Source organism: Tachyglossus aculeatus, chromosome 13, assembly GCF_015852505.1.
Source record: "Tachyglossus aculeatus isolate mTacAcu1 chromosome 13, mTacAcu1.pri, whole genome shotgun sequence".
Taxonomy (NCBI): Eukaryota; Metazoa; Chordata; class Mammalia; order Monotremata; family Tachyglossidae; genus Tachyglossus; species Tachyglossus aculeatus.
The window spans coordinates 18,575,203-18,601,833 of record NC_052078.1 but is presented as its reverse complement, the minus strand read 5'-3'; the positions used below and the strand labels follow the sequence as shown (position 1 = coordinate 18,601,833).

The following is a 26,631-nucleotide window of genomic DNA, read 5'->3' as shown; positions in this document are numbered from 1 at the left end:
ATTATACAAATTTCTATTCCCCTCTGTCACCTACCTGTGCCAATCTCAGGACAGAAGGTCAATCGATATATCTGCTGGTCTCCGTGATTCTCCCTTGGTTGCTGGCAGCACACCTGGAAACAGTGCTATGGGAGCTTCTGGAAAAGGGATGCTGTCTTTCTCCGTGAAGCTCCTGGAGATGGCACAAGTATTGGGGAACAAGGGAGGAAGCATTGGAGAGCAGGGGGGGTGAAGGAGGGGGCAGAAAGGGGAGAGAAGGGAGTGCTGTGGTTGTAATTTCATTTTTCTTTTAGGTAGATAGCATCCCAGAGCACAGTCCTATACTCAAGCAGAAGAGACTCTCTTAGGTTGAGTAAAGTCTGACCAACAACATAGACCCCTCCCGATCCAAAGTGATTAGGAGTAGAGCAGGGGAGGCAACTCACATTTACTTCCAACTTCGCTACGGTTGTCATGAAATACATGAAGCAGCATATAGCAATTGGGCAAAAAGATACATTTTCCCTCCTAGCAGAAATTCTACATTTAAGTCTTTGAAACACCACTTTGCTTCTGTCTTCACCAAAGTGCGCAAGGATCCTTAATGTAGAATTTGACCGATAAGTGTCCTCTGGATTAATTTACGATTCAATCCCTTTTATTAAACACACTTTTTCGTTATTAGGTGTAATACACGTTCATTTTCTGTTATTTCCAAATTTTGCATCTAAGATTCATTTTCTACAAAAATTACAAAAGCTATTAATAGGAACAGACAGTAATCAAGACATTTAAAGTTTTTTTTAGTAACATTTTCAGCTTTTCTAGGCCATTTGTAGTTGAAGAGGAAATATTGGTGGCAGCATAGATAAGTGTCAAAACATTTAGCAACTGAACAGATATCAGTGACCACAGACATTCTTTTGTTTATCATTTCCTAAAGGAGTTATATTTTAATAGCACAAAGGAATTTCTGCGGCACAGGAATTTGTTTCATGCTTCTCCTTTTTTTGAAAGGATAGTTTTAAACTATTTTCCAAGAAATCATAGGTGACTTGCCAGCCACATGCAACGAAATTAACATTTAAATGCAGCCATGCCTTTCTTTTTGCTTATAGCAATACGATACTAGAACCTGAATGTAACAGCAGCAGAAAAAGTGAGGGAGGAATCCACATCCCCTCTCTAAAGTGATTGTGTCATTACAGCTTTTTATCAGTAGGTGTAAGGTGCACTTAACAGAATAAATAAAGGAATTTTAAATCTAGACCTATATCATTTACCTGACTAACCTGATAATATTCTTTAAGCCTCCTCAACAATGCAAACTAAAAGCAGATTGATCCAGCTGAAAAGAAGTGTCTTTAAAATATCGGTCCAACCCGTAGAAGAAGCTATAAATGTGCAAAACGTGAACAGATTTCTAGGTTTTCATTACTATAAACTAAACCCAGACACAGTCAGGTGTTGAGCATTGTTTCTTGCTTCAAAATAGGAGGTGTCAGTTTCATCATCTGGCTGGGGAATGAACGGCATAGTTTGGTTCTGCAGATTGTCCCAGTCCACGTCTTTAAAAAGAGGGTGGCACTTCAGCTCTTAAAAAGAAACCAAAGTTAAAGTATTAACACGGTACCACCTCCAAATTACTTAGTTTCCTCAAAAGCTCCCTTGTACTTTTATAGGGACTGGAGAGAAGGCTCGACTTGTACACAGGATACCATCAAACTGACTGGTTTTTCAACTTTTTCTTTTGAGCACTTTTTGGGTGGTCCCATAATTCACATATGTCGGTGGGATTTTTTTCCCCCTTGATGTGGTGACTGTGCTTGGCACATAGTAAGTGCTTAACATCATTATTATGATCCTCACTGATGGCCAATATGTCAATCACTCGAACAGTAGTTTTTAGTGAGCCCCTACTGTGTGTGGGACACTGAACTCTAGTAAATAGACATGATCCCTGTCTTTAAGGAGCTTACAGTCTAGCAGGAGAGGCGGACATTAAAGTAATTTATTCAGGAAAGAAAAGGGGGCTAGGTACATTAGTGCCAAAGTAATAGGTTATGCAAGACGTACACTTAAGTGGCACAGAAGTGCTAAAGTGGTAACTGGAAGGTGAGGAGAAAGAAGTATAACCTGTGAAGATTAGAGTAAAAGCTCTTAAAGATATAATTTCAGAAGGGATTTGAAGTTGGGGAGAACTGTGATTTGGAGGGGGTCGTGGGGCAGGCAGCAAAAAGGCCTGAGCAAAAGACCAGTGGTAGACAAGGAGAGGCACGGCAAGTAGATTAACTGGAGAGTGTAAACTGGGGTGAAGTGGGAGAAGAGAGTGGATAAGTAGGAGGAACAGAGCTTACTGAGAGTCTTAAAGGTATTGGTTGGGAATTTCTGCTTGATGTGGAGAGGAATGGGCAACGATTAGATGTTCTGGAGTGTGGAGACTGGGCAGAATGACCTAGTAGAAAAATGATGCAGTCAGCTAAGTGTAACTTGGAGAGAGGAGAAACTGGAGGCAAGGAGACGAGTGAAGATGCTGATGCAATTGTTTAGCCGGGATATGCCAAGTACCTGGACCATCACGGTGGCTGTTTGGGTGGAGACGATGGGGGTGAATCCTGGAAATGTTAGGGAGAAAAAGTTGCTAGGATTTGGCAGCAGACAAGGATAACGTAGAGGCTGTGGGCTTCAGAGACAGGAAGGATTGGTTATGGTGTTAGCTGCGATGGCAAAGTTGGTGAAGCGAGAAGATTTGGGAGAGTAAAGTGCACTGCATACAGTAAGTGCTCAGTAAATACCACTGATTGAGTGAAAGATGAGGAGTTCAGAGTTTTGGACATATTGAGCTTGAAATGCCAGCATGATAGACATCCATGTAGGGATGTCCTGGAGCCAGGATGAGACGCAAGATTACAGAGAGGGTGAGAGGGAAGAGCTCATGATGAAGATTCAAGTCGGCAAATGTATGCTTTCAGGGATACAGGTAGTTTTCATCCTACTGCCAACCTTCCTGAACTTGGGAGGATGCCACGGGAAGCATAAGGGTCAGGCTGGAAACTTCGTGGACTTGGGACAGTCAAGGGAATGAGCATGACAGTAGATGGGTCAAAATATGTCAGTATTGTCTGCAAGGCACAATTTGTGCTGAGTTTTGAAAGGTACCTTATATCAAAGTCACCAGATGGGGAAGAAGTGTAAGAAATAGGAACTTTTACTAAGTATTTGGCGACTGTAAAAAGAGCATCTAACACCACCAGGCTCTTAAAGTCACTCAGCAAACTTCCCGTTGCTTTAAAAAAAATGGTATTTGTTGAGCGCTTACTCCGGGCTAGGCACTGTACTAAGCACTGGCGTAAATACAACCTAATCAGGTTGGACACAATCCATGTCCCAGAAGGGGCTCACAGCATTAATCCCCATTCTACAGAAAAGGTAACTGATGATGATGATGGTATTTTTTAAGCGCTTACTATGTGCAAAGCACTGTTCTAAGCGCTGGGGAGGTTACAAGGTCATCAGGTTGTCCCGTGTGGGGTTCACAGTTTTAATTCCCATTTTACAGATGAGGTAACTGAGGCACAGAGAAGCTAAGTGACTTGCCCCAAATCACACAGCAGACAAGGGGCGGAGCTGGGATTAGAACCCAGGTCCTTCTGACTCCCAGGACCATGCTGTATCTACTAGACTCCACTGCTTCTCTTGTTGGCATGAACTGCGGGGCAAGAATACCCTAGGATCTTGTTATAAGATGATTCATTATAGAATGGAGTTCTATTGGTTTCTCCTTCTCCCCGACAGGAGGAAGTGAAAGGAGACAGTTCATCTTAGCAGGGCACATAGTCTCTCCAAAAGCATCTGGAACTACATGAAGGGGAACATTTTAGACTGTGAGCCCACTGTTGGGTAGGGACGGTCTCTATACGTTGCCAATTTGTACTTCCCAAGCGCTTAGTACAGTGCTCTGCACATAGTAAGCGCTCAATAAATACGATTGATGATGATGATGATGATGAACATGCTTCCTGGTCAACAGCATTTGACTCAGGAGTGGGATGGGTATGGTTGGTTGGAAAAGAACCAGGAGATAAAGTTATCAGCCTCTCTGGCTTTTTTTTTTTTTTTTTGGTAACCATATTGCTATTCCTTGCAGTGCTTTGGTTCAGGATGTGGACTCTTCCCTGAAGACACTCACTCTCCCAGTGCCCTTGGACTCTTAGTTCCTGTTCCCATCTCTTCCAGTTCCTCCTTGCTTTTAGATTAGCACATCCCCTGGGGCTGAGATCAGTGGCAGCAGCGGCAGGTCCCACAGTTTAAATGCTCATGCTTGAAACTCTATTATTTATTGATTGATTTTGCTTGTACATATCTATTCTATTTATTTTATTTTGTTAGTATGTTTGGTTTTGTTCTCTGTCTTCCCCTTTTAGACTGTGAGCCCACTGTTGGGTAGGGACTGTCTCTATATGTTGCCAACTTGTACTTCCCAAGCACTTAGTACAGTGTTCTGCACACAGTAAGCGCTCAATAAATACGATTGATTGATTGACTGAAACCAGGAAGTTTGAGTGTCTTCCAAGGGAAGACCCTGTTCTGCAGGGATCCAAGAACAAGGCCGATATCCCCACTTCAAGGCATTGAAGGGGTTCTTTGGCAAAGGGATTAACCCCAAGATGAAATTTGGGAACGCTTTACGCATTTAGTACTGTGAAATATTTCTAAAAGAAATAATCCCAGAAGGGCAATCTGACAGCCTAAATTAAATACCTCAGTGTGGGAAGTGAAATAGAGGGCAAGATCTTTCTTTCCAAACTATAATCAACTGGAAGGGGTGGGGATGAGGGTGTTTGTGTTTTGGGGCAAGATGGAGCCTTTTACTATAGAAAAATTTTACTGAGAAAAAGACTAATTTTTTATAGTTATTTGATATGAAAGGGAAAAGCTTATTTTAAAAGCTCCAAGCAAAAGCTCTCTAGTGCTGAATATCTTCAGCACTTCTGAATATCTATGTCTTCACTTCCCTTTTCTTTAAAAAGTGAGGCTACGGAAAAAGGGACTGCTGGGACAAATCCCACTGGAGTGGGCCTCTCTTTTTTTTAAATGGTATTTGTTAAGTGCTTATTATGTCCTAAAAGCTGTATTAAGTACTGGGGTAGATACATGCTAATCAGGTTGGCCATGATCCATGTCCCAGATGGGGCTCACAGTATTCATCCTCATTTTACAGATGAGGTAACTGAGGCACAGAGAAGTGACTTGCCCAAGGTCACACAGCAGACAAATGGTGGAGTCGGAATGAGAACCCAGGTCCTTCTGACTCCCCGCCTGTGCTCTATCCACTAGAGCATCTCCTACAAAGAGCCATCACATAATAGCTCTAAATCCCCCCAGGGTGCCAAGGAGTCCCCTCAAGGTAACACAGTAGCCAAGATAAACTTTCGGAGAAGTTTTCTTACACTGCTGAAAAGACATTGAGGAATGTCCCTTAAATGCAGTAGATACCAGGACATTTTTGTGAACTCTTTGCTAGCATCTTTTGCTCACTGAAACTAAGCATATTAATATAATCACCCCAGTTGGGATGGAAACTGGTTTGGGGGATATCTGAATATCCATTCCATTAAAACCACTTCTGTTCTCAAAAGCAGGGAAAATAATTAAAATAAAAATTCCTCTCCCCAATAACAAAAAAAGCCTACTCACCTTTCAGTCCAGCTCTCTTTGCACTGTCAAGAGTTAAAAGAATGCCTATTGCATGTCGAGAATTATCAGACAACTTTTCTTCACCTTGAGGCCAAGGAATATCTGTAAATGCAGCAATAAATTTATTGGCTACCATTAAAATAAAATACACCATATAAATAAAAATTTGTGGTCAGGTTTTGCTTCTTCATTTGAGCTAAGCACTGAAGTAGATACAAGGTATCCGGTCAGAGATAGTCTCTGCCCCACAAGGATTTACAAAATGCAGCAGTAGAGAGGAGGTACCTTATCCCCATTTTACAGATGAGGAAACAGAGTTTCAGAAAGGCTAAGTGACTTGCTCAAGATCACACAGCAGGTCAATCAACAGAGCTGGGATTAGAATCCAGGTCCTATGCTTTGCCCACGTGATCACATTGCCTCTCCTGGTAAATGAAATTCATTTTTTAAAATTACCTCTTTTCAGGATATTCTGGAATACTTGCTGAGGGGTTTCATCATTGAAGGGTGGAATTCCTGTTAGAAACTCAAACAAGCAAACTCCAAGAGCCCACCAATCTACCTCAGGACCTGGATTTTGGGAGGAAGTGGCAAAAAGGCAGTCAGTTTAAGGTGGCAGTACAATTAAGATCGTTCCCAGTGTCAAAAGTATCAATTTTGTATCTTGCCTAACACTTCTCTCTGTCAAGAGATGGCCTCTGGATATTTTTGAAAGAGAGAACAACAGACAAGAAAAGGATAATGAAGAAGGTGAGGAGAGATACTGAATCATAAGGGAAAAATGATTAGACAGATGTATGAAAAATAATGAGGAAAACCCCAAAATAGTAGACTAAGCGAGGAATTTAGGAATATACAAAGATGGAGGAAAGTTTTCAAAGGGGCGGGGGGAGAAAAACAGCATCTATCTGGGCAAGTCTGTAATAACTTTTTGGTTTCCGACAGTGTTCACCTTACTGTAAAAATTTAAATGAAACCAGGTGTCTTGTATGATACATTATTATATGAGCTTATAAAATAAATGTCATGCCTGGTGCTTTTAGTAAGATCATTAGGCAGTAAGATGTACCAACGTTCCCAATCTCCAGATCCCTGTTTTTCCTCTAAATATTTTACCCACACGTTGTAGAGTATCTAAATAGAAACTGATTAAATTCCTAATGCACAACCAGGCAAACCATTTTATTCTGCTAGAGAAGCTATTTAGGATAATGACAGTAAGTTTCTAATGAATTTAGAGCACCCTTAAACTGTCAGTAAAATAAAACCTCATTAACAAGAGTAATAATTCTTAGTAATGTTCTAAGCGCATAAGAGCATGCGCTTAGAACAGTGTTTTGCACATAGTAAGCACTTAATAAATGCCATTATTATTATTATTATAATTAAGTCTCCATTCAAGACAGTTATTAATCCTAGACAGCATGAGTGTTTGTTACCATATGTGAGATTATAATTTATTTTTGTGTGTTTAGAATTTGTATTCAATATTCTTTAAAATCATCCTATGTTTTAAAAAACTCCAAAGTGTTCATTATTTGGAATCATACCTTATTTTGAAGCAAATATCAAAATTTAGAGGTTATCAAGTCACTGCTACCAGTTTATTATTAAATAAGCAGGCAAAGCAACTTTGAACCTGCTGAAAGAAAAGCAAAATGCTGCATGCATCCTACTATTTTCCTGCTAGGCCAAGACCCATCTTCCCTCTAAGAATCCAAGAGCACACATTCTGCAATATGACCTTTGGCCTTGCTCCACAAAAGTACCACCCTTTTCACCAGTGAGTGTAGTTAGCATTAGTAAACAACGCAAGCCGCAATGAGGAGGGACTTTTTGATTTAGAAGGATTTAAAATATTGTTAGCCAAATCCACTTCCATCACCTTGGGAACAAAAAGGGAGGAGGAGATGGGAATACACTTTTAGGGTTTTTTGCTTGCTTTTTAAGTTATTTTGTGAGATACTTGATTAGATTTTTTTTTGCCCCAAACCCAGGCTTTATGAGCTGTCCCAGCAAACGCATAGATTTTTGCAGGCAGAAGTATATGTCCACATTCACTTCAGTCAAAGTCTAATGTGATCACAGCTTTGGGCCAGATTATGGTGTTCCAGTTAGTAGTTATAGTATATGCCATTATTTTGAAAGACAGAAAGAATTAAAATTTTACATTCTATAAAACATAGCTCCAATTTGAAATTTGTTTTTGTAATCTGCGGGGATGCAACCAAATATTTTTGCGAGCAAGTTATCATAAAAGTTAACTTGAAAGGCCAAAGAGTTGTTCCCACCTACCCATAATCATCTACTCCCAGTGGCTTTGCCTACTGAGGTACAGTATAATATATCTTGATCCAATATATGATAAATATCTTGAAAAGGAGCTCAGAAAAGACGAGGCTCCACCTGGAGCTAAGTGTTGCTCCACGGACCTATCTGAAAACGTCCTACTTACTCACGAGAGTGGCAATCCCCATTTGCATTTTATAACGAACTGAAGGAGAAATTATATCCTCTACAATGCAATCTAATTAAACTTTGACTGTTTTCTGTTGAACATACTTGTCCACAATGTTTTATAGCAACTCACTTACCAGGAAACAGAAATCCTGTATACAAAAAACAGCAGTTAGGCGTATACTTAGATCACACACAACATTATGCTAGGTTTTAATGAAAATAATTCACTAATCTTGGGCCTGGCAGACAACCATTATTTAGTGCCACGAAAATCAATGGCACATTGAGATTTCATTGTTTTTGCTCTAAATGGATTTGTTAAATTATCTGAGCAAACACATTTCACAAACTGCTGGGAGGTAACTTCAAAAGTCCCACTGAAAAGTTCATTCTTAAATTTGGACTGCAGTTTGGTTGATGGTTTGCGTAAAATTTTTGACCGTCCTAATTTTGATAGGTTTTCAGATGCGAGTTCTCCCTCTCCATCTCCATTCCATGTCATCTCTGGAACATGAGTAGAACAGTACTCAGGGACTTAATTTCAGGACTAGATTATAGTAAATCTCCTTCCTCCAGCCTCAAGTAGGTTCTTGAATCCCACAGGTAGGAATTTTGGAATCCAAGTCAGACTTGTGGTACACTATTAGCAACACATATTACATTATAGTAGGAGCCCACTGTAGCCCTTCAGAAGATAAGCACATTATCATCATCATCATCATCAATCGTATTTATTGAGCGCTTACTATGTGCAGAGCAGTGTACTAAGTGCTTGGGAAGTACAAATTGGCAACATATAGAGACAGTCCCTACCCAACAGTGGGCTCACAGTCTAAAAGGGGGAGACAGAGAACAAAACCAAACATACTAACAAAATAAAATAAATAGAATAGATATGTACAAATAAAATAAATAGAGTAATAAATATGTACAAACATATATACATATATACAGGTGCTGTGGGGAAGGGAAGGAGGTAAGATGGGTGGGATGGAGAGGGGGACGAGGGGGAGAGGAAGGAAGGGATATTCTCATTATATGAGAAGGGATGCTATAGTTCATTTTAACTTTGGTGAAGTTTGGTTTCAAAGCATACGAAAAACAGAAGTTCAAGCTCTGGCACCTGGGGTTAGGGCTTCTTACCGTGAGTCTGGCCCAAGAGGAGCTCAGGAGCCAGGTAGTCTGGAGTCCCCAAAATCCTCCCATCTTCCAGCGGGGCTGCTCCTCTTCGCACACTCTTGGGGGTTCTATAAGGGGTTCCTGCCTTCGCCTGAAGTGGGGTCTGTGATTTCCAGAAAAGTGGAGAATGAAAACCCAAAGTCAATCATCACTTGTTTCCAGTACTTGGAGAGAGATTTCTTAGACATGGTATCCTTAGTTGTAGGGTATGGATTTGGGGGCCGGGAGTCAGGGGACCTGGGTTCTAACCCAGCTCCACCACTTGCCTGCTGTGTTATCTTGGACAAGTCACTTAACTACTCTAGGCCGCAGTTTTCTCATCTGCAAAATAGGAATTCAATACTTGTTCTTCCATCTTCTTAGATTGTGAGTCCCATGTGGGACAAGGGACTGCGTCCAACCTGATTATCTTGTGCTTTATACAGTGCGTCACTGCTCTCCCCACTTTCAAGGCCCTCCTAAAAATCCCACTTACTTAGGAAGCTTTTTTAAATTAATTTACAGCTGTCCAGTCATGCCAACCCAACTATCACCCTCAGTACCAATGTATTTTATTCTGGTTCTCATCACTTTTATATTTGTGCTTTTAAAAAATCTGAACATTGAGTTATTCGGCTACTTCATCCCAATTCATTTGTGCTACTTACTGTTAAACACCCACAGAGAAACCACTACCCCTAATATGGAGAACGCTTAGCACCCATTGAATCCTATTCTCTCAGGGCCTAAAGTTATTCCTTGATAGTTGGGAAGACCCTTTGAATGGAGTATTAAGTCTATTAGATTATAGGAATCAGGGTGCCTCAGGCCCATCACACTCATATCCTCAAGCCAGCTTCTGTGCAGCTCACGGGAAACCCAGTTACAGCAAGTTCTGCATTTGTTGTAAAGGGGAAAAGTGCTTAGTACAATGCTGTGCACACAGTAAACACACAATAAATATGACTGACAAGTTAGTGACAGGGAGAAGCAGCGTGGCTCAGTGGAAAGAGCATGGGCTTTGGAGTCAGAGGTCAGGGGTTCAAATCCCGGCTCCAATACTTGTCTCCTGTGTGACTTTGGGCAAGTCACTTAACTTCTCTGTGCCTCAGTTGCCTCATCTGTAAAATGGGGATTAAGACAGTGAACCCCCCGTGGGACAACTAGATCACCTTGTAACCTCCCCAGCGCTTAGAACAGTGCTTTGCACATAGTAAGTGCTTAATAAATGCCATCGTTATTATTATTATATTTGGGAGAATTTCTTGCTAGCCTATCAGGGATACATCCATTTATATTTGACAGTTAGATGAAGAAACCCTGGGAAGGAAGAATATGTAGTAGATCTCCTTAAGGTCCTGTCCTCCTCTTCTGACTGCAGAATCAAAGCCAATAAAAAAAAACAAACGCTTGTGCACGTACCTCATTCATTTTATAGGACCTTCTTTTTTGAGCTGGGGTAATAGTCATGGGATAAGAACCACTACAGACAGATGAGAAATCCATTCTTTCTAGAGAAGTCATACTAATTTTTGACGGTTCCGATGCATTGGATGCATTAATTGGACTGTTGTAACTTCGAAACACCACAGCGTTTCTTTTAAATAAGTTCAGTGCTTTTACCACCTCTGATGAGGAAGGAGCTAACATGTCATAAAGTTTGATGTCTTTAGCTGCAGACTCCTTAGCCTGTTTCATTACATTTTCCTGACAGATTGGTGATGTAGTCATCACATCTTCAATTCTGGATTCCTCAAGGGAGAGCTCTTTAGGGCTCTTATCTCTACTTAAAAGTGGCTTTTCTAAAGGGATTTCCATAACAGACATTCCAGGAAAAGATGAATCCGAGTCCATACTCAAGTTTGTCAAAGCTCTACCATCTTCTGGGCCTAGAAAACTGCAACTCAAATCATTCTTCTTACTTTCCTTAAGACAATCTTCATCAAGTTCACACAAAAGATTTTTAGCTATTCCTGGCACAGTCGCTGTACCTGGGGTTTGTGGCCCAAAGGTAATATCACTAGCATTTTTTTCTTGACCGCAAAAATCCTCCTGAAGGCCTTTGACGCCCGAGAGCATTATGCACTGGATTTCGGTTGTTAGTCCCGTTCTTGGATTTGGAGGAAATTCTATTATTTCACAGCCGCGCTGATAGTCCACATTAGTTTTCTTGTTCTGGATCATTTTTTGGCAGGGACTGACGTCAACAAAATCAAAACTCCTTTTCAAACCAGTTCTTCCAGTGGGTCCCACAGCCAAACTGCCTTTGACAGAAGTCACGGACCGCTCCTGGGGCAGCTGGCCAGTGGACAGGTCTGAACTAGGAGCTGGACCAACCTTGCTGACGGAGAGTTCTCTTGCTTCCCAAGCTTTATTTTCAGAGAGACATTTTCTAACTAGATTTTTGGCTTCTGAAGCAATCAGGGAGGCAGATCCTGCATCACATAGCTCGAGTCTTCTGGCCCCTTGGAGGATGTTCGAACCAATTGGAGAAAAGGCTGACTCCAAGACCTTTTTCTTTAAGCTCTTGGTTTCCGTTGACTCTTCACTTTCCTGTAAATACAAAAACTAAAACCTAAATTTATTTTTCCTAAAGCGGAGAAACAACCTAAGGAATCTAAATTCCTTACTGAGCTTCTCTCAGCTAGGTAAAAGCATAGCCCCTTGACATGAAACCAATGGGAGGGTTGAGTGAAATACATAAGGAGGGTTTTTTCCCCACTTTGAAAAAAAAAAAACTGTTCTTACCTGTACATCTTTTTCCCATCTGGGGCTACTGCAGCATTCTGATTCCACACTGGACACAAAAGTGTGGGACTGACTACTGGCGCTGGAAGTACCAGCTCGTTTCCTAACCTGTAGCAGGGTGGGCGTCAGACATTTCACTGGCATCCCAGGATTTAAGATGGCAGAATCGAGACCTTCAAATGAAGAGGTAATGCTAGTTCGTCATTTCACAATCAAAACCTGAAGCATATTACACAGCTCTAATTTATTTCCCATTTACCTACACGTACAGTTGGCATGGACAGGCAAGAGAAATTACTTCTGTTAGACCACAGCGTATAATTATTTCTCATGGAGTGTACAAAGAAGGGTTTCCAAGCGATGTTAATTTTGCCTAAGCAGCACATAGACAAAAATCTAGAAACGTGGCCTATGGTTTATATGCCTAGTTTACAAAGTAGAATTTAAAGAACTGTGAAACTCAAAGCTAAAGTCAGAGGTTGGCATTATTCGTATGCATACATCCTAATTGAAAAGGGATTTGTGGTTTGATCTTCAGATGAAGTATGATCTTATAACTAGAATAAGTTCTGGCCACAAAAATATTTGTTAGTGAAGGTTCATGAATGACTTTCTATCTAAACCATAGTAGCAATTACTTCACAGATCAAAGACTGGAAGAATTATTCTCTCGTGTTTAAACAGCTGCACACTGAAACAGTGTAACAGAATCAATCGTATTTATTGAGCGCTTACTGTGTGCAGAGCATTGTACTAAGCGCTTGGGAAGTACAAGCTGGCAACACATAGAGACGGTCCCTACCCAACAGTGGGCTCACAGTCTAGAAGGGGGAGGCAGAGAACAAAGCAAGACGTATTAACAAAATAAAATAAATAGAATAGATATGTACAAGTAAAATAAATAGAGTAATAAATAAAAACAGAAGTGGCATTCAGTTGAGGACTGATTTGATAGCAATCAATGGTATTTACTGAGTGCTTACTACGGGCTTGGGAGAGTACAACAGAGTCGGTAGACATGTTCCCTGATATGCAGTAGATAATCTCTTCTTAAATTAACAGAAGGATGCAGAGAGTTAAATAATTAAGTAAATAATAATAAATAAATAATAACCCAAAAGGACTTGGGTTCTAATCCCGCCTCTGCCATATGTCTGCTGTGTGACCTTGGGCAAGTCACTTAACTTCTCTGCGCCTCAGTTACTTCATCTGTAAAATGGAGATTAAGAGTATGAGCCCATGTGGGACACAGACTGCATCCAACCTGATTAATTTGTACCTACCCTGGCGCTTTGAACAGCGCTTGGCACATAGTAAGCGCTTAACAAGTACCATTATTATTATTATCCCAAATTTTGTTTCCCTCTCCCTTTGTCCCCCATTATTAATTTAGGATTTTTTTTGCCTCACTTTTTAGCTTTTTCCAAAACTAGCAATACCATCTAGAAGAAAAAGAGTATCATCTTTTGAGATAAATTATTTTCTTAATATACTTACATGAATGCAATAATTTATTTGAATATGGAGTAACAGCCTTCTGTTCCACAGACATTGGACAAGGCAGTCCTTGGGAAAGCTGTGCATTTTCAGCTACAGGACTTGTCATAGCTTCAACAGACTCTTGCATTTTCTCTCCAGCGGGTGTGTGCTATTAAAAGGATAAAGTCCTTGCTGAAAAAAAAAACTGCTAAAAATAAACAAGTATTCGGAATGCCCAATTAAATTGGCTTAAAATCCTCAATTTGGATTACATAACCTACACCAAGGTGCTCCAAAAATCCAGAAAGTTCTTGGTACCGAAGTGATTTTGGTCTACATCTACTCACATCAACTATTCATTCAACTGCTTTTGGACTCCCTGAGGTCTCTGACTTTAGGAGGGCCACTGCTGGCTCTAGCTAGGAAGCAGGAGAACACCTGATGATGTCCATGCGGTGGTACCTTGAACAGGCTCAAGCTTTTTCTTAGCTCAAAGACCACTTAAGTTTGTCCAGGTAAGAGCTTGGTCCAGAATTTTCATCCCTAGAAAGCTCTATCCACAGGGGAGAGGAAGAAGCGATCCCCATATTGCTCTGTTATAGAAGAAGATAAGTCTTCAAACTTCAATTAAGCAGGAGAGAAGTGAGGAGCTCCTTAAGAGGGGAATCCTCTTAAGCTTAGCTTTGCTTACTGCCCTTGACTTTGGTCAGGGAAGCTTTGAATTTCTGCATTTGGGTAGGAGAGGGTTGGGGTGGGGGGGGAGGGAGTCCCTGGATAGCCTTGATGGAGAAGGAGCAAAAAAGGTCAGCTATGCTTGCAGTTTCTGGCAGCGGGGAGTGGGTTGCTCAGGATGATAAGGAGGGGTAATTTGGAGAGCCTAGTAGTCATGGTACACGTGATCTTTTCCTCTAGACTTTAAGCTCGCTTTGTGACGGGAACAGGTCTACCACCTTTGTTATACTGTACTCTCCCAAGTGCTTAATTCAGTGCTCTGCATATAATAAGCACTCAATAGATAAGATTGATTGATTTTCCTATACTGGCAATATGAAACAAAGGGCCCCTGGATTTTGATGTACTGAAGAGAGATAAAGTAGGGAAGAAGAGAAGGTGAAGACCAAATGTCTGCTGCAGTAAGCAATCTAATGTGGAAGTAAGGCTTTGGCAAGCCAATCTGAAATACTTGCTCTTTGACCAAAAATTACAATGAGGGATGGGATTTCTCTGCAAGCTTTGGGTGAATGCCATATTGTAGGAATAAACTCTGTGAAAGTGGCTGCTGGGGATTAACTATTTCATTTTGGTTTAGCACTTACAAATCCCAAGGAGCTGATGAGAGATAACACTTGTCCTGGAGTCCTTGAATAGTCTTGTTGTGGCTTGGCCACTGAAGGAGTGGTCAGGATATCCATCATGTTTATATCTAAGTAGGTAGAGAAAATTAGCATGGCATATTAGGTTATTTTGACACACTCAAATGAGTTGCTGCCCAAGTCTATATTTAGCTGCAGCAAAAAGAACCCACCAGAGAGGCATGTGTCAGCAGGGGCTACCATATCCTTAATAAAGCACTTGAGAACACATTTTAATTTAGGGCATTTTGGAAAAGAAGCGTAAGAGATGAAGGCTTCCTCCTAAATATACAGAAGACCCATCCAGTGGATCTAAAGAAGGCATTATTAAACTTGATGCTTAGGGACACCGCGGTCCCCAGTAGATAAAGTAATCTCTTGAGGAGACAAAATAGTTATTGGGGAGTGAAGTTCTTGCAAAAGGCTGGAGATGAGTTGGAAGAGAACTGGAGAAAAAGCAAGGACTGTGTATATTCTAGAAATATGAGGATAAAGACCAATTCATAACTTTAAATGGATTCAGATGAACAGGGATCAAGAATGGAGGGTGGGGAGGAAGAAGGGTAGCGAGAAGGTAGCGAAGAGAATACAGGACTTTTTTAATGGTATTTAAAAAGTAGAAGAAGTCGGAGAAGCAGCGTGGCTCAGTGGAAAGAGCCCGGGCTTTGGAGTCAGAGGTCATGGGTTCAAATCCCAGCTCTGCCAACTGTCAGCTGGGTGACTTTGGGCAAGTCACTTCACTTCTCTGGGCCTTATCTGTAAAATGGGGATTAAGACTGTGAGCCCACTGTGGGACAACCTGATCACCTTGTAACCTCCCCAGCGCTTAGAACAGTGCTTTGCACATAGTAAGCGCTTAATAAATGCCATCATATATATATTTGTTAAGTGCTTATATGTGCCAGGCACTGAACTAAGCACTAGGACTGACACAAGTCAGTTAGCTTGGACACAGTCCATGTCCCATGTGGGTTTCACAGTCTTAATCCCTATTTTACAGATGAAGTAGCTGAGGCACAGAGAAGATAAGCAACCTGTCCAAGGTCACACAGAAGACATGTGGTGAGCCAGGATTAGAACCCAGGTCCTTCTGACTCCCAGGCTTGTGCTCTTTCCACCAGGCCATGCTGCCTCTCTTGCAGGTGATTATGATTTGTATTATCCTAATATGCTTTACCAGGAAGAACTAAGGTAACCCTTAATTTAAAGGAACTACTTTGCTAAAAATATCCATTAAGGGAGCCATAATATTTGGCACTCACCCACCTCAACAGCCTAAAATCAGTACCTGCGAGCCTGGATCACTACTTGGCCAAATACATGGACATACCTTCCAATCCAGGCAGTTTTATATAAGGGTTTCCCTTGCTAAAGGCAGAGGTAGGCCCGGTTTGTCAGGTTTATGGATTAGGAACATAAAGGGAAGTGGGGTAACCGGGTAAAATTCAAGAAGATTTAGGGCAAAAAAAACCCCAAACAAAAACCATTTTAAACAGACTAGGTTCTGATTTGCTACCTCCAACAGAAGGATTACGTTGTGTCATGTAACCGTTCATTAATATAACTCAGGGAATTTAATAGTAACTGTTTAAAGTTCAGTTGCTGTGAACTCTAAGCAATTACCATTAATTTACCCACATAGTTCTAATGATCTGTTGATCTAGTAAGAGAAGCCCAATGTGCCCAGGTGCAGAAATAGCAAGTGAGATTGTAGTGGCTTGAATGATTGATAGGTTTTTCCTATCTCTGGCTCTGGGTAATACTCAAAACCATGGCACACAAAATCAAATGTGTTTAGATAAAACCTCAGCGGTCAAGGAAATCTGGGGTCCCAGGTTTCTAAGAAATGCCCAAGTTCAGTGGGGAGGAGCTGGGATGCAGTTGGATAGCGTTAAAAGTTGATCTTTTTAAATAAATGAGCAATATTCGTGAATTTTAAATAATGTGAACCCTTTGCCTCCGGTTTGGAAAGTTCTATTGGTGTGACGAATGGAGGGATTCTTGCCTTTAAAAATGGTTTCTCACTTAGCTACACAGCACTGAAATCCTCGAAGCGGGAAGGGCACCACCAAACAATCAAACCACCTCTCCTCCAGGAAGCTTTCCCTGACTATTAGATTTTACCCAACAAGCTGTATGGTTTTCAAGATCAGAGAATCACCAAGAGTGAATATGTAAAGGTTAAAACAAAATCAAGCTTGATGAAATAAGTTTACCAGGATATTTTTCTTACCTCGGTTCAGAGCCACCTGGGAAAGGCCAAAGTCTGTCAGTTTAACGTGACCCTCATTAGATATAAGCATATTGTCTGGTTTCAAATCCCTGCAGAAACATAATAGAAGAAATAAATCATCCACTTATGAGGTAGATCTAGGTTCCCTTGTGTGCACTGGCCCCCTTGCCTTTGGCTGCGAAGGGAAGCAACAGGGCCAACAGAGACCAAGGAGTTTTGGTGGAGTTTGGGAATTCGGAAACCCCAGAGATGAAAACCCCTGGTGAGGACCTAGCAGCTGTTCTGAGGAACTGGAAATTTGTGTATAATGAAGTAATTCCCCCGTGCTCACATATAGACGCCCTTGGTGATTAGATCAATTTCTTTTATGGCATTTGTTAAGCGCTTACTAGGTGCCAGGCCCTGTACTAAGTGCTGGGGAAGATACAAGCTAGTCATCTTGGACACAGTCCAACTCCCCCAGGGGGTTCCCAGTCTTAATCCCTGTTTTACAGATGAAGTAATTTAGGTACAGACAACTGAAGTGACTTGCCCAAAGTCACACAGCAGACAAGTGGCAGAGATGGAATTAGCACCCACGTCCCTCCAACTCCCAGGCCTGTGCTCAATATGACTGAATGAATTCCACAACACTTATGTACACATCCCTATACTCTCCCATTTCCGCTACCTCTATTTTAATCCGTGTTTCCCCCTCTAAAGGTTGTAAACTCCTGATGGGCAGGGATTATATCTACCAACTCTACTGTATTGTACTACTTCAAGCGCTCAGGACACTGCTCAGGACACAGAAAGCATTCGTGACAATGTTCTGCACAGTAAGCGCTCAATAAATACTTCTGGGTTTGGCGATTCTCCACTTCTGACACTCAAATGTGCAAGGAGATAATTTGAAGCGATAAAAACTAGGTTACTCTTTACCTGTGGATTATTTTATGCCTGTGAAGATAGTCTAGAGCTAGTGCTACTTCCGAAATATATTTCACAGCCATCTCTTCATCAAAGTAACCATATATGTGCAGCAGCGATTTGACGTCTCCCCCAATAAGGTATTCCATCACCTGCCACAGAAAGAACGTATTGAAGAGTGAAAATCAGATCCTGTTTTAAAAAAAGTTAACATGATATAATTCCATAATGTAAGCGGACGAACCATTAGAAGCTTGAAATTTTTGGTGAGAACCTGCAGCTTTGGCCCCCACACTTTACAAATGAATAAAATCCCCATTCTGCAGAATACTGACGAGCCCTACCTTCCAGACCTTCAGGTCCAAACCAATGCTCCTCAACTCAGTACTTAACTTCTAATTTACTCAAATCTATCTCAACCACTTGGATTCACTTCATGTACTTGGCTCTCTACCCCTTAAGCACTTGATAGTCATTTCTAGATTGTAAGCCTCTTGTCGGGTAGGGATTGTCACTGTTGCAAATTTTACTTTCCAAGCACTTAGTACGGTGCTCTGCACACAGTAAGTGCTCAATATGATTGAATGAATTCCACAGCACTTATGTACACATCCCTATACTCTCCCATTTCCGCTACCTCTATTTTAATCAGTGTCTCCCCCTCTAAAGGTTGTAAACTCCTGATGGGCAGGGATTATATCTACCAACTCTACTGTATTGTACTTCTTCAAGCGCTCAGGACACAGAAAGCATTCATGACAATGTTCTGCACAGTAAGCGCTCAATAAATACTTTTGAATGAACGCTCTGCACACAGAAGCTGCTCAATATACACCTTTGATTAAATAACTCTGGGTTCATGCTGACTGTCCTCCTTTTCTATCAACCTTCCTCTCTAGACTGTAATCTTATGGTGGGCAAGGAAGGTGTCTGTTATATTGTACTCTCCCAAGACCTTGGTACAGTGCTCTGCACATAGTAAGCACTCTATGAATATGATTGATTGATTTCAACAACTCTTGCCTCTCACATTTCACCCCTTTCACGAATCCCCCACAGTTCAGTCAGAAGAGATCCATCATCATCATCAATCGTATTTATTGAGCGCTTACTGTGTGCAGAGCACTGTACTAAGCGCTTGGGAAGTACAAGTTGGCAACATATAGAGGCAGTCCCTACCCAACAGTGGGCTCACAGTCTAAAAATAATCCTCCATGGTTTCTCTCTGGCTCCACCGCTAACCTTGGGAACCAATGATCACTCCCACAAGTCTTCTCTTCCTGAAACTCACTCTCACCCTATAACCAATCACCAGGATCATTCCCTCCACATCTTAATCAGGTTAATCCCTTCACCCACCAAAAAACCCACCCATTCCTCAAATCAAAATAAAAAACAACAACATAAAAATAGCTTCAGAGTACTAGTCATAAAAAACAAGGAAAATCCCAGTTTGATAAAATAACTACAAAAGCCAAGTAAAAGCTTAAAAAACCCTCAAAAGAATTACTTTAAACTCCCGGGGGGTGGGAGGAGGGGGAACCTTAAAAGGCAAATAAAGCAATATCCACCCACATTTTAATTAAAGCAAATGAAACCCCAGACCACACAACTAACAAAAGAGGCCACATACTTCTATTTAGCAGAGCACTTCCACTCTTAATAAATGCTATGATAACTAGCGAATTGGCAAACAAGAATTCAGTTATTTTTCTTAAAGTTCCATCACGAGGTAAGAAGAAATTTAAGGGAAACAGATAGCACTCGCCCACAAACAGTTACTAGGTAGCTCTTTCACCCACAGAGTCTGGCTTAATAATAATAATAATGGCATTTATTAAGCGCTTACTATGTGCAAAGCACTGTTCTAAGCGCTGGGGAGGTTACAAGGTGATCAGGTTGTCCCACGTGGGGCTCACAGTCTTAATTCTCATTTTACAGATGAGGGAACTGAGGCCCAGAGAAGTTGAGTGACTTGCCCAAAGTCACACAGCTGACAATTGGCAGAGCTGGGATTTGAACCCATGACCTCTGACTCCAAATCCCATGCTCTTCCCACTGAGCCACGCTGCTTCTCTACTGGCTTCACAGACAGTCTTGCTCTTTGCAAAGACCACCCCTCCTCAAGTTCCCCAACTCTTGAGCATCCAATTTGCTCAGTCATTCGATCGTATTTATTGAGCACTTACTGTGTGCAGAGCACTGTACTAAGAGCTTGCAAAGTACGATTCAGCAACAGAGACAATTCCTGCCCACAGCGGGCTCACAGACTAGAAGGGGGGAGACAGACATCAAAACAAGTAAACAGGCATCAATAGCATCAATATAAATGAATAGAATTATAGCTATAGACACATCAATACAAATAAACATCATCATCAGCAATCGTATTTATTGAGCACTTACTGTGTGCAGAGCACTGTACTAAGCGCTTGGGAAGTACAAGTTAGCAACATATAGAGACAGTCCCTACCCAACAATGGGCTCACAGTCTAAAAGACTGTGAACAGGCATTAATAAACAGGCATTAATATAAATAAATAGAAATACATGTACATATATACACAATTGCTTTGGGGCACAGAGAAGCGGGTAGAGCAAAGGGAGAGAGTCGGGGCGATGGGGAGGAGACGGGGAGATGAGGAAAAGGGGGGCATAGTCTGGGAAGGCCTCCTGGAAGAGGTGAGTCTTCAGTAGGGCTTTGAAGGGGGGAAATGTGATTGTTTGGAGGATTTGAGGAGGGAGGGCCAGAGTAGGACCAGGGGTCAACAGCGGGACAGGTGAGAACGAGGCACAGTGAGAAGGTTAGCACCAGAGGAGTGGAGTGTGCAGGCTGGGCTGTAGAAGGAGAGAAGGGAGGTGAGGTAGGAGGGGGTGAGGTGATAAAGAGCTTTGAAGCTAATAGCAGTTTTTATCCAACGGTAACAGTGACAGCATAAGACAAGACTGTTGTCTTGGTGTTGTCACCAATAATTCAGTATGTCACCAGTTTTGTTTCATGACCTACCAGGCTACCTTTGAACAGGTACTCACCAGGTAGACGTTATTTGCTGACTGGAGAGAATAATACAAATGAACAATGAAAGGGCTCTTGCTGAGAGCCAAAGCATCTCTTTCGGCTTGGATTTGATGAGTCATGTTTTTATTGATCATATCTGCCTTTTTGACAACCTACCAAAAAGGACAAAAATTGCATTAGACACACACTACACTACACTGCTATTTACGCACAAAACATCCCCACCCAACTAGTGCCCACATACATACTTTCTCATCTACCTTTTTGACAACCTACCAAAAAGGACAAAAATTGCATTAGACACACACTACATTACACTGTTATTTACACACAAAACATCCCCACCCAACTAGTGCCCACATGCATACTTTCTCATCCACCTTTTTGACAACCTACCAAAAAGGACAAAAATTGCATTAGACACACACTACACTACACTGCTATTTACGCACAAAACATCCCCACCCAACTAGTGCCCACGTGCATACTTCCTCATCTACCTTTTTGACAACCTACCGAAAAGGACAAAAATTGCATTAGACACACACTACACTACACTGTTATTTACACACAAAACATCATCATCATCAATCGTATTTATTGAGCGCTTACTGTGTGCAGAGCACTGTACTAAGCCCTTGGGAAGTCCAAGCTGGCAACATATAGAGACAGTCCCTACCCAACAGTGGGCTCACAGTCTAAAAGGGGGAGACAGAGAACAAAACCAAACATACTAACAAAATAAAATAAATAGAATAGATATGTAGAAGTAAAATAAATAAATAAATAAACAGAGTAACAAATATGTACAAACATATATACAGGTGCTGTGGGGAAGGGAAGGAGGTAAGATGGGGGGGTGGAGAGGGGGACGAGGGGGAGAGGAAGGAAGGGGCTCAGTCTGGGAAGGCCTCCTGGAGGAGGTGAGCTCTCAGTAGGGCCTTGAAGGGAGGAAGAGAGCTAGCTTGGCGGATGGGCAGAGGGAGGGCATTCCTGGCCCAGGGGAGGACGTGGGCCGGGGGTCGATGGCGGGACAGGCGAGAACGAGGTACGGTGAGGAGATTAGCAGCAGAGGAGCGGAGGGTGCGGGCTGGGCTGGAGAAGGAGAGAAGGGAGGTGAGGTAGGAGGGGGCGAGGTGATGAATGAATAGGGTATCACACTATAAGCGCTCAGTACGACTGAATGAATGAATAGGGTATCACACAGTAAACGCTCAATAAATACGATTGATTAGTACAGTGCTCTGCACACTGTAAGCGCTCAGTACGATTGAATGAATGAATGAATAGGGTATCACACTGTAAGCGCTCAGTACGATTGAATGAATGAATGAATGAATAGGGCATCACACAGTAAGCGCTCAATAAATACGATTGATTAGTACAGTGCTCTGCACACTGTAAGCGCTCAGTACGATTGAATGAATGGGTATCACACCGTAAGCGCTCAGTACGACTGATTGAATGAATAGGGTATCACACAGTAAGCGCTCAATAAATACGATTGATTAGTACAGTGCTCTGCACACTGTAAGCGCTCAGTTATGATTGAATGAATGAACGAATGAATAGGGTATCACACTGTAAGCGCTCAGTACGATTGAATGAATGAATGAATAGGGTATCACACTGTAAGCGCTCAGTACGATTGAGTGAATGAATGAATGAATAGGGTATCACAGTAAGCACTCAATAAATACGACCGATTGATTGATACAGTGCTCTGCACACTGTAAGCGCTCAGTACGATTGAATGAATGAATAGGGTATCACACTGTAAGCGCTCAGTACGACTGAATGAATGAATGAATAGGGTATCACACAGTAAGCGCTCAATAAATGCGATTGATTAGTACAGTGCTCTGCACACTGTAAGCACTCAGCGTGATTGAATGAATGAATAGGGTATCACACTGTAAGCGCTCAGTACGATTGAATGAATGAATGAATAGGGTATCACACAGTAAGCGCTCAATAAATACGATTGATTGATTAGGCCAGTGCTCTGCACACTGTAAGCGCTCAGTGCGGTTGAATGAATGAATGAATGAATAGGGTATCACACTGTAAGCGCTCAGTACGACTGACTGAATGAATGAATAGGGTATCACACAGTAAGCGCTCAATAAATGCGATTGATTAGTACAGTGCTCTGCACACTGTAAGCGCTCAGTTACGATTGAATGAATGAATGAATAGGGTATCACACTATAAGCTTTCAGTAAGACTGAATGAGTATGGTACCACACCGTAAGCGCTCAGTATGATCGAATGAATGGGTGAATAGGGTATCACACAGTAAGCGCTCAATAAATACGATTGATTGATTGATTAGTCCAGTGCTCTGCACACTGTAAGTGCTCAGTGAGGTTGAATGAATGAATGAATCGGGTATCATACTGTAAGCGCTCAGTGCGACTGAGTGAATGAATAGGGTATCACACAGTAAACGTTCAATAAAAAAGATTGAATGAATGAATAAGGTATCACACAGTAAGCGCTCAATACGATTGATTAGTACAGTGCTCTGCACATTGTAAGCGCTCAGTACGATTGAATGAATGAATGAATAGGGTACCACACTATAAGCTTTCAGTAAGACTGAATGAATGAATGAATAGGGCATCACACTGTAAGCGCTCAGTACGACTGAATGAATAGGGTATCACACAGTAAGCGTTCAATACATACGATTGATTGATTGATTAGTCCAGTGCTCCGCACACTGTAAGCGCTCAGTGAGGTTGAATGAATGAATGAATCGGGTATCATACCGTAAGCGCTCAGTGCGACTGAGTGAATGAATAGGGTATCACACAGTAAGCGCTCAATAAATGCGATTGATTAGTACAGTGCTCCGCACACTCTAAGCGCTCAGCACGACTGAATGAATGAATAGGGTATCACACTGTAAGCGCTCAGTACGACTGAATGAATGAATAGGGTATCACACAGTAAGCGCTCAATAAATACGATTGATTGATTGATTAGTCCAGTGCTCCGCACACTGTAAGCGCTCAGTGAGGTTGAATGAATGAATGAATCGGGTATCATACCGTAAGCGCTCAGTACGACTGAATGAATGAATGAATTGGGTATCACACAGTAAGCGCTCAATAAATGCGATTGATTAGTACAGTGCTCCGCACACTCTAAGCGCTCAGTACGACTGAATGAATGAATAGGGTATCACACTGTAAGCGCTCAGTACGACTGAATGAATGAACGAATAGGGTATCACACAGTAAGCGCTCAATAAATACGATTGATTGATTGATTAGGCCAGTGCTCTGCACACTGTAAGCGCTCAGTGCGGTTGAATGAATGAATGAATAGGGTATCACACTGTAAGCGCTCAGTGCGACTGAATGAATGAATAGGGTATCACACAGTAAGCGCTCAATAAATACGATTGATTAGTACAGTGCTCCGCACACTGTAAGCGCTCAGTACGATTGAATGAATGAATGAATGGGGTAGCACACTGTAGGTGCTCCGTACGATTGAAAGAATGAATGAATAGGGTATCACACAGTAAGCGCTCAATAAATACGATTGCTTAGTACAGTGCTCTGCACACTGTATTACTCTATTTATTTATTTTACTTGTACATTTCTACCCTACTTATTTTATTTTGTTGGTATGTTTGGTTCTGTTCTCTGTCTCCCCCTTTTAGACTGTGAGCCCACTGTTGGGTAGGGACTGTCTCTATGTGATGCCAATTTGTACTTCCCAAGCGCTTAGTACAGTGCTCTGCACATAGTAAGCGCTCAATAAATACGATTGATTGATTGATTGATTGTAAGCGCTCAGTACGATTGAATGAATCGGGTATCACACAGTAGGCGCTCAATAAATACAATTGATTGATTGATTTGTACTGTAAGCGCTCAGGACGATTGAATGAATGAATGAATAAGGTATCACACTGTAAGCGCTCAGTACGACTGAATGAATGAACGAACAGGGTATCATCATCAATCGTATTTATTGAGCGCTTACCGTGTGCAGAGCACTGTACTAAGCGCTTATAAATAAATAATGGCATTGACTACGTGCAAAGCACTGTTCTAAGGGCTGAGGCGGTAACAAGGTATCACACAGTAAGCGCTCAGCACGATTGAATGAATGAATGAACGGGGTACCACACAGTAAGCGCTCAATAAATAAGATTGAATGAATGAATGAAACACGACTGACTGAATGAATGAATGAAATGCGACTGACTGAATGAATGAAATACGACTGAATGAATGAAATACGACTGACTGAATGAATGAATTTCGACTGAATGAATGAATGAATGAAATACGACCGAATGAATGAGTGGGGCCCCGGCTGTTACCTTGACGGCGTAGAGCTTCCCGGTCCGGCTCCCCAGATACACCTTCCCGAAGGCCCCGCGGCTGATGGGCTTCACGATGGTGAAGTCCTCGATGGAGGGCGGCCCTCGCCCGCCATCGCTCGCCTCAGGCGGCTCCCCCGGCCCCATCGTCGTCCTCCTCCTCCTCGTCGTCGTCGTCGCCGCGCGCGCGCCCTCCCGCCCAGCCCATTCGAAACGAAGCCCCGCCCCTACGTCATCGCGTCACGCGCCGTCACGCCCCGCACGCGCGCGACGCACGGGCCCTCCCGCCCAGCCCACTCGCAACGAAGCCCCGCCCTTACGTCATCGCGTCACGTGTCGTCACGCGCGCGACGCACGCGCCCTCCCGCCCAGCCATTCGAAACGAAGCCCCGCCCCTACGTCATCGCGTCACGCGACGCACGGCGCACGCGCCCTCCCGCCCAGCCCATTCGAAACGAAGCCCCGCCCCTACGTCATCGCGTCACGCGCCGTCACGCCCCGCACGCGCGCGACGCACGGCGCACGCGCCCTCCCAGCCCATTCGAAACGAAGCCCCGCCCCTACGTCATCGCGTCGCGCGACGCGCGACGCACGCGCCCTCCCGCCCAGCCCACTCGCAACGAAGCCCCGCCCTTACGTCATCGCGTCACGCTTCGTCACGCGCGCGACGCACGCGCCCTCCCGCCCAGCCCATTCGCAACGAAGCCCCGCCCTTACGTCAACGCGTCACGCGACGCACGGCGCACGCGCCCTCCCGCCCAGCCCATTCGAAACGAAGCCCCGCCCCTACGTCATCGCGTCACGCGCCGTCACGCCCCACACGCGCGCGACGCACGGCGCACGCGCCCTCCCGCCCAGCCATTCGAAACGAAGCCCCGCCCTTACGTCGTCGCGTCACGCGCCGTCACGCACGGGACGCACGGCGCACGCGCCCTCCCGCCCAGCCCACTCGCAACGAAGCCCCGCCCTTACGTCATCGCGACACGCGACGCACGGCGCACGCGCCCTCCCGCCCAGCCCATTCGCAACGAAGCCCCGCCCTTACGTCATCGCGTCACGCGCCGTCACGCACGGGACGCACGGCGCACGCGCCCTCCCGCCCAGCCCACTCGCAACGAAGCCCCGCCCTTACGTCATCGCGACACGCGACGCACGGCGCACGCGCCCTCCCGCCCAGCCCATTCGCAACGAAGCCCCGCCCTTACGTCATCGCGTCACGCGCGCGACGCACGGCGCACGCGCACCTCCTCG

General features: G+C 43.1%; 1 protein-coding gene across 2 annotated transcripts; it reads right to left on the bottom strand.

The window, feature by feature from the left end:
• Positions 1–992: 992 nt before the first annotated feature.
• MASTL (microtubule associated serine/threonine kinase like) lies at positions 993–25,521 on the bottom strand. Of its 2 annotated transcripts, XM_038755968.1 has the most exons (12): positions 25,381–25,521; positions 21,049–21,186; positions 18,028–18,167; positions 17,107–17,195; positions 14,838–14,944; positions 13,540–13,690; positions 12,043–12,215; positions 10,717–11,847; positions 9,280–9,418; positions 6,133–6,246; positions 5,677–5,778; positions 993–1,574 (listed from the first exon to the last, which is right to left on the bottom strand). In XM_038755968.1, exons 2-12 carry the CDS (start codon positions 21,166–21,168, stop codon positions 1,417–1,419), a joined length of 2,424 nt encoding a protein of 807 aa, XP_038611896.1. In that variant the 5' UTR covers positions 21,169–21,186; positions 25,381–25,521; the 3' UTR covers positions 993–1,416. The 2 variants fall into 2 exon arrangements, with proteins under 2 accessions (XP_038611896.1, XP_038611897.1); XM_038755969.1 differs by lacking the exons at positions 17,107–17,195; positions 18,028–18,167; positions 21,049–21,186; positions 25,381–25,521 and having other exon boundaries at positions 13,540–13,713; positions 14,838–14,903.
• Between the last annotated feature and the right edge of the window lie 1,110 nt (positions 25,522–26,631).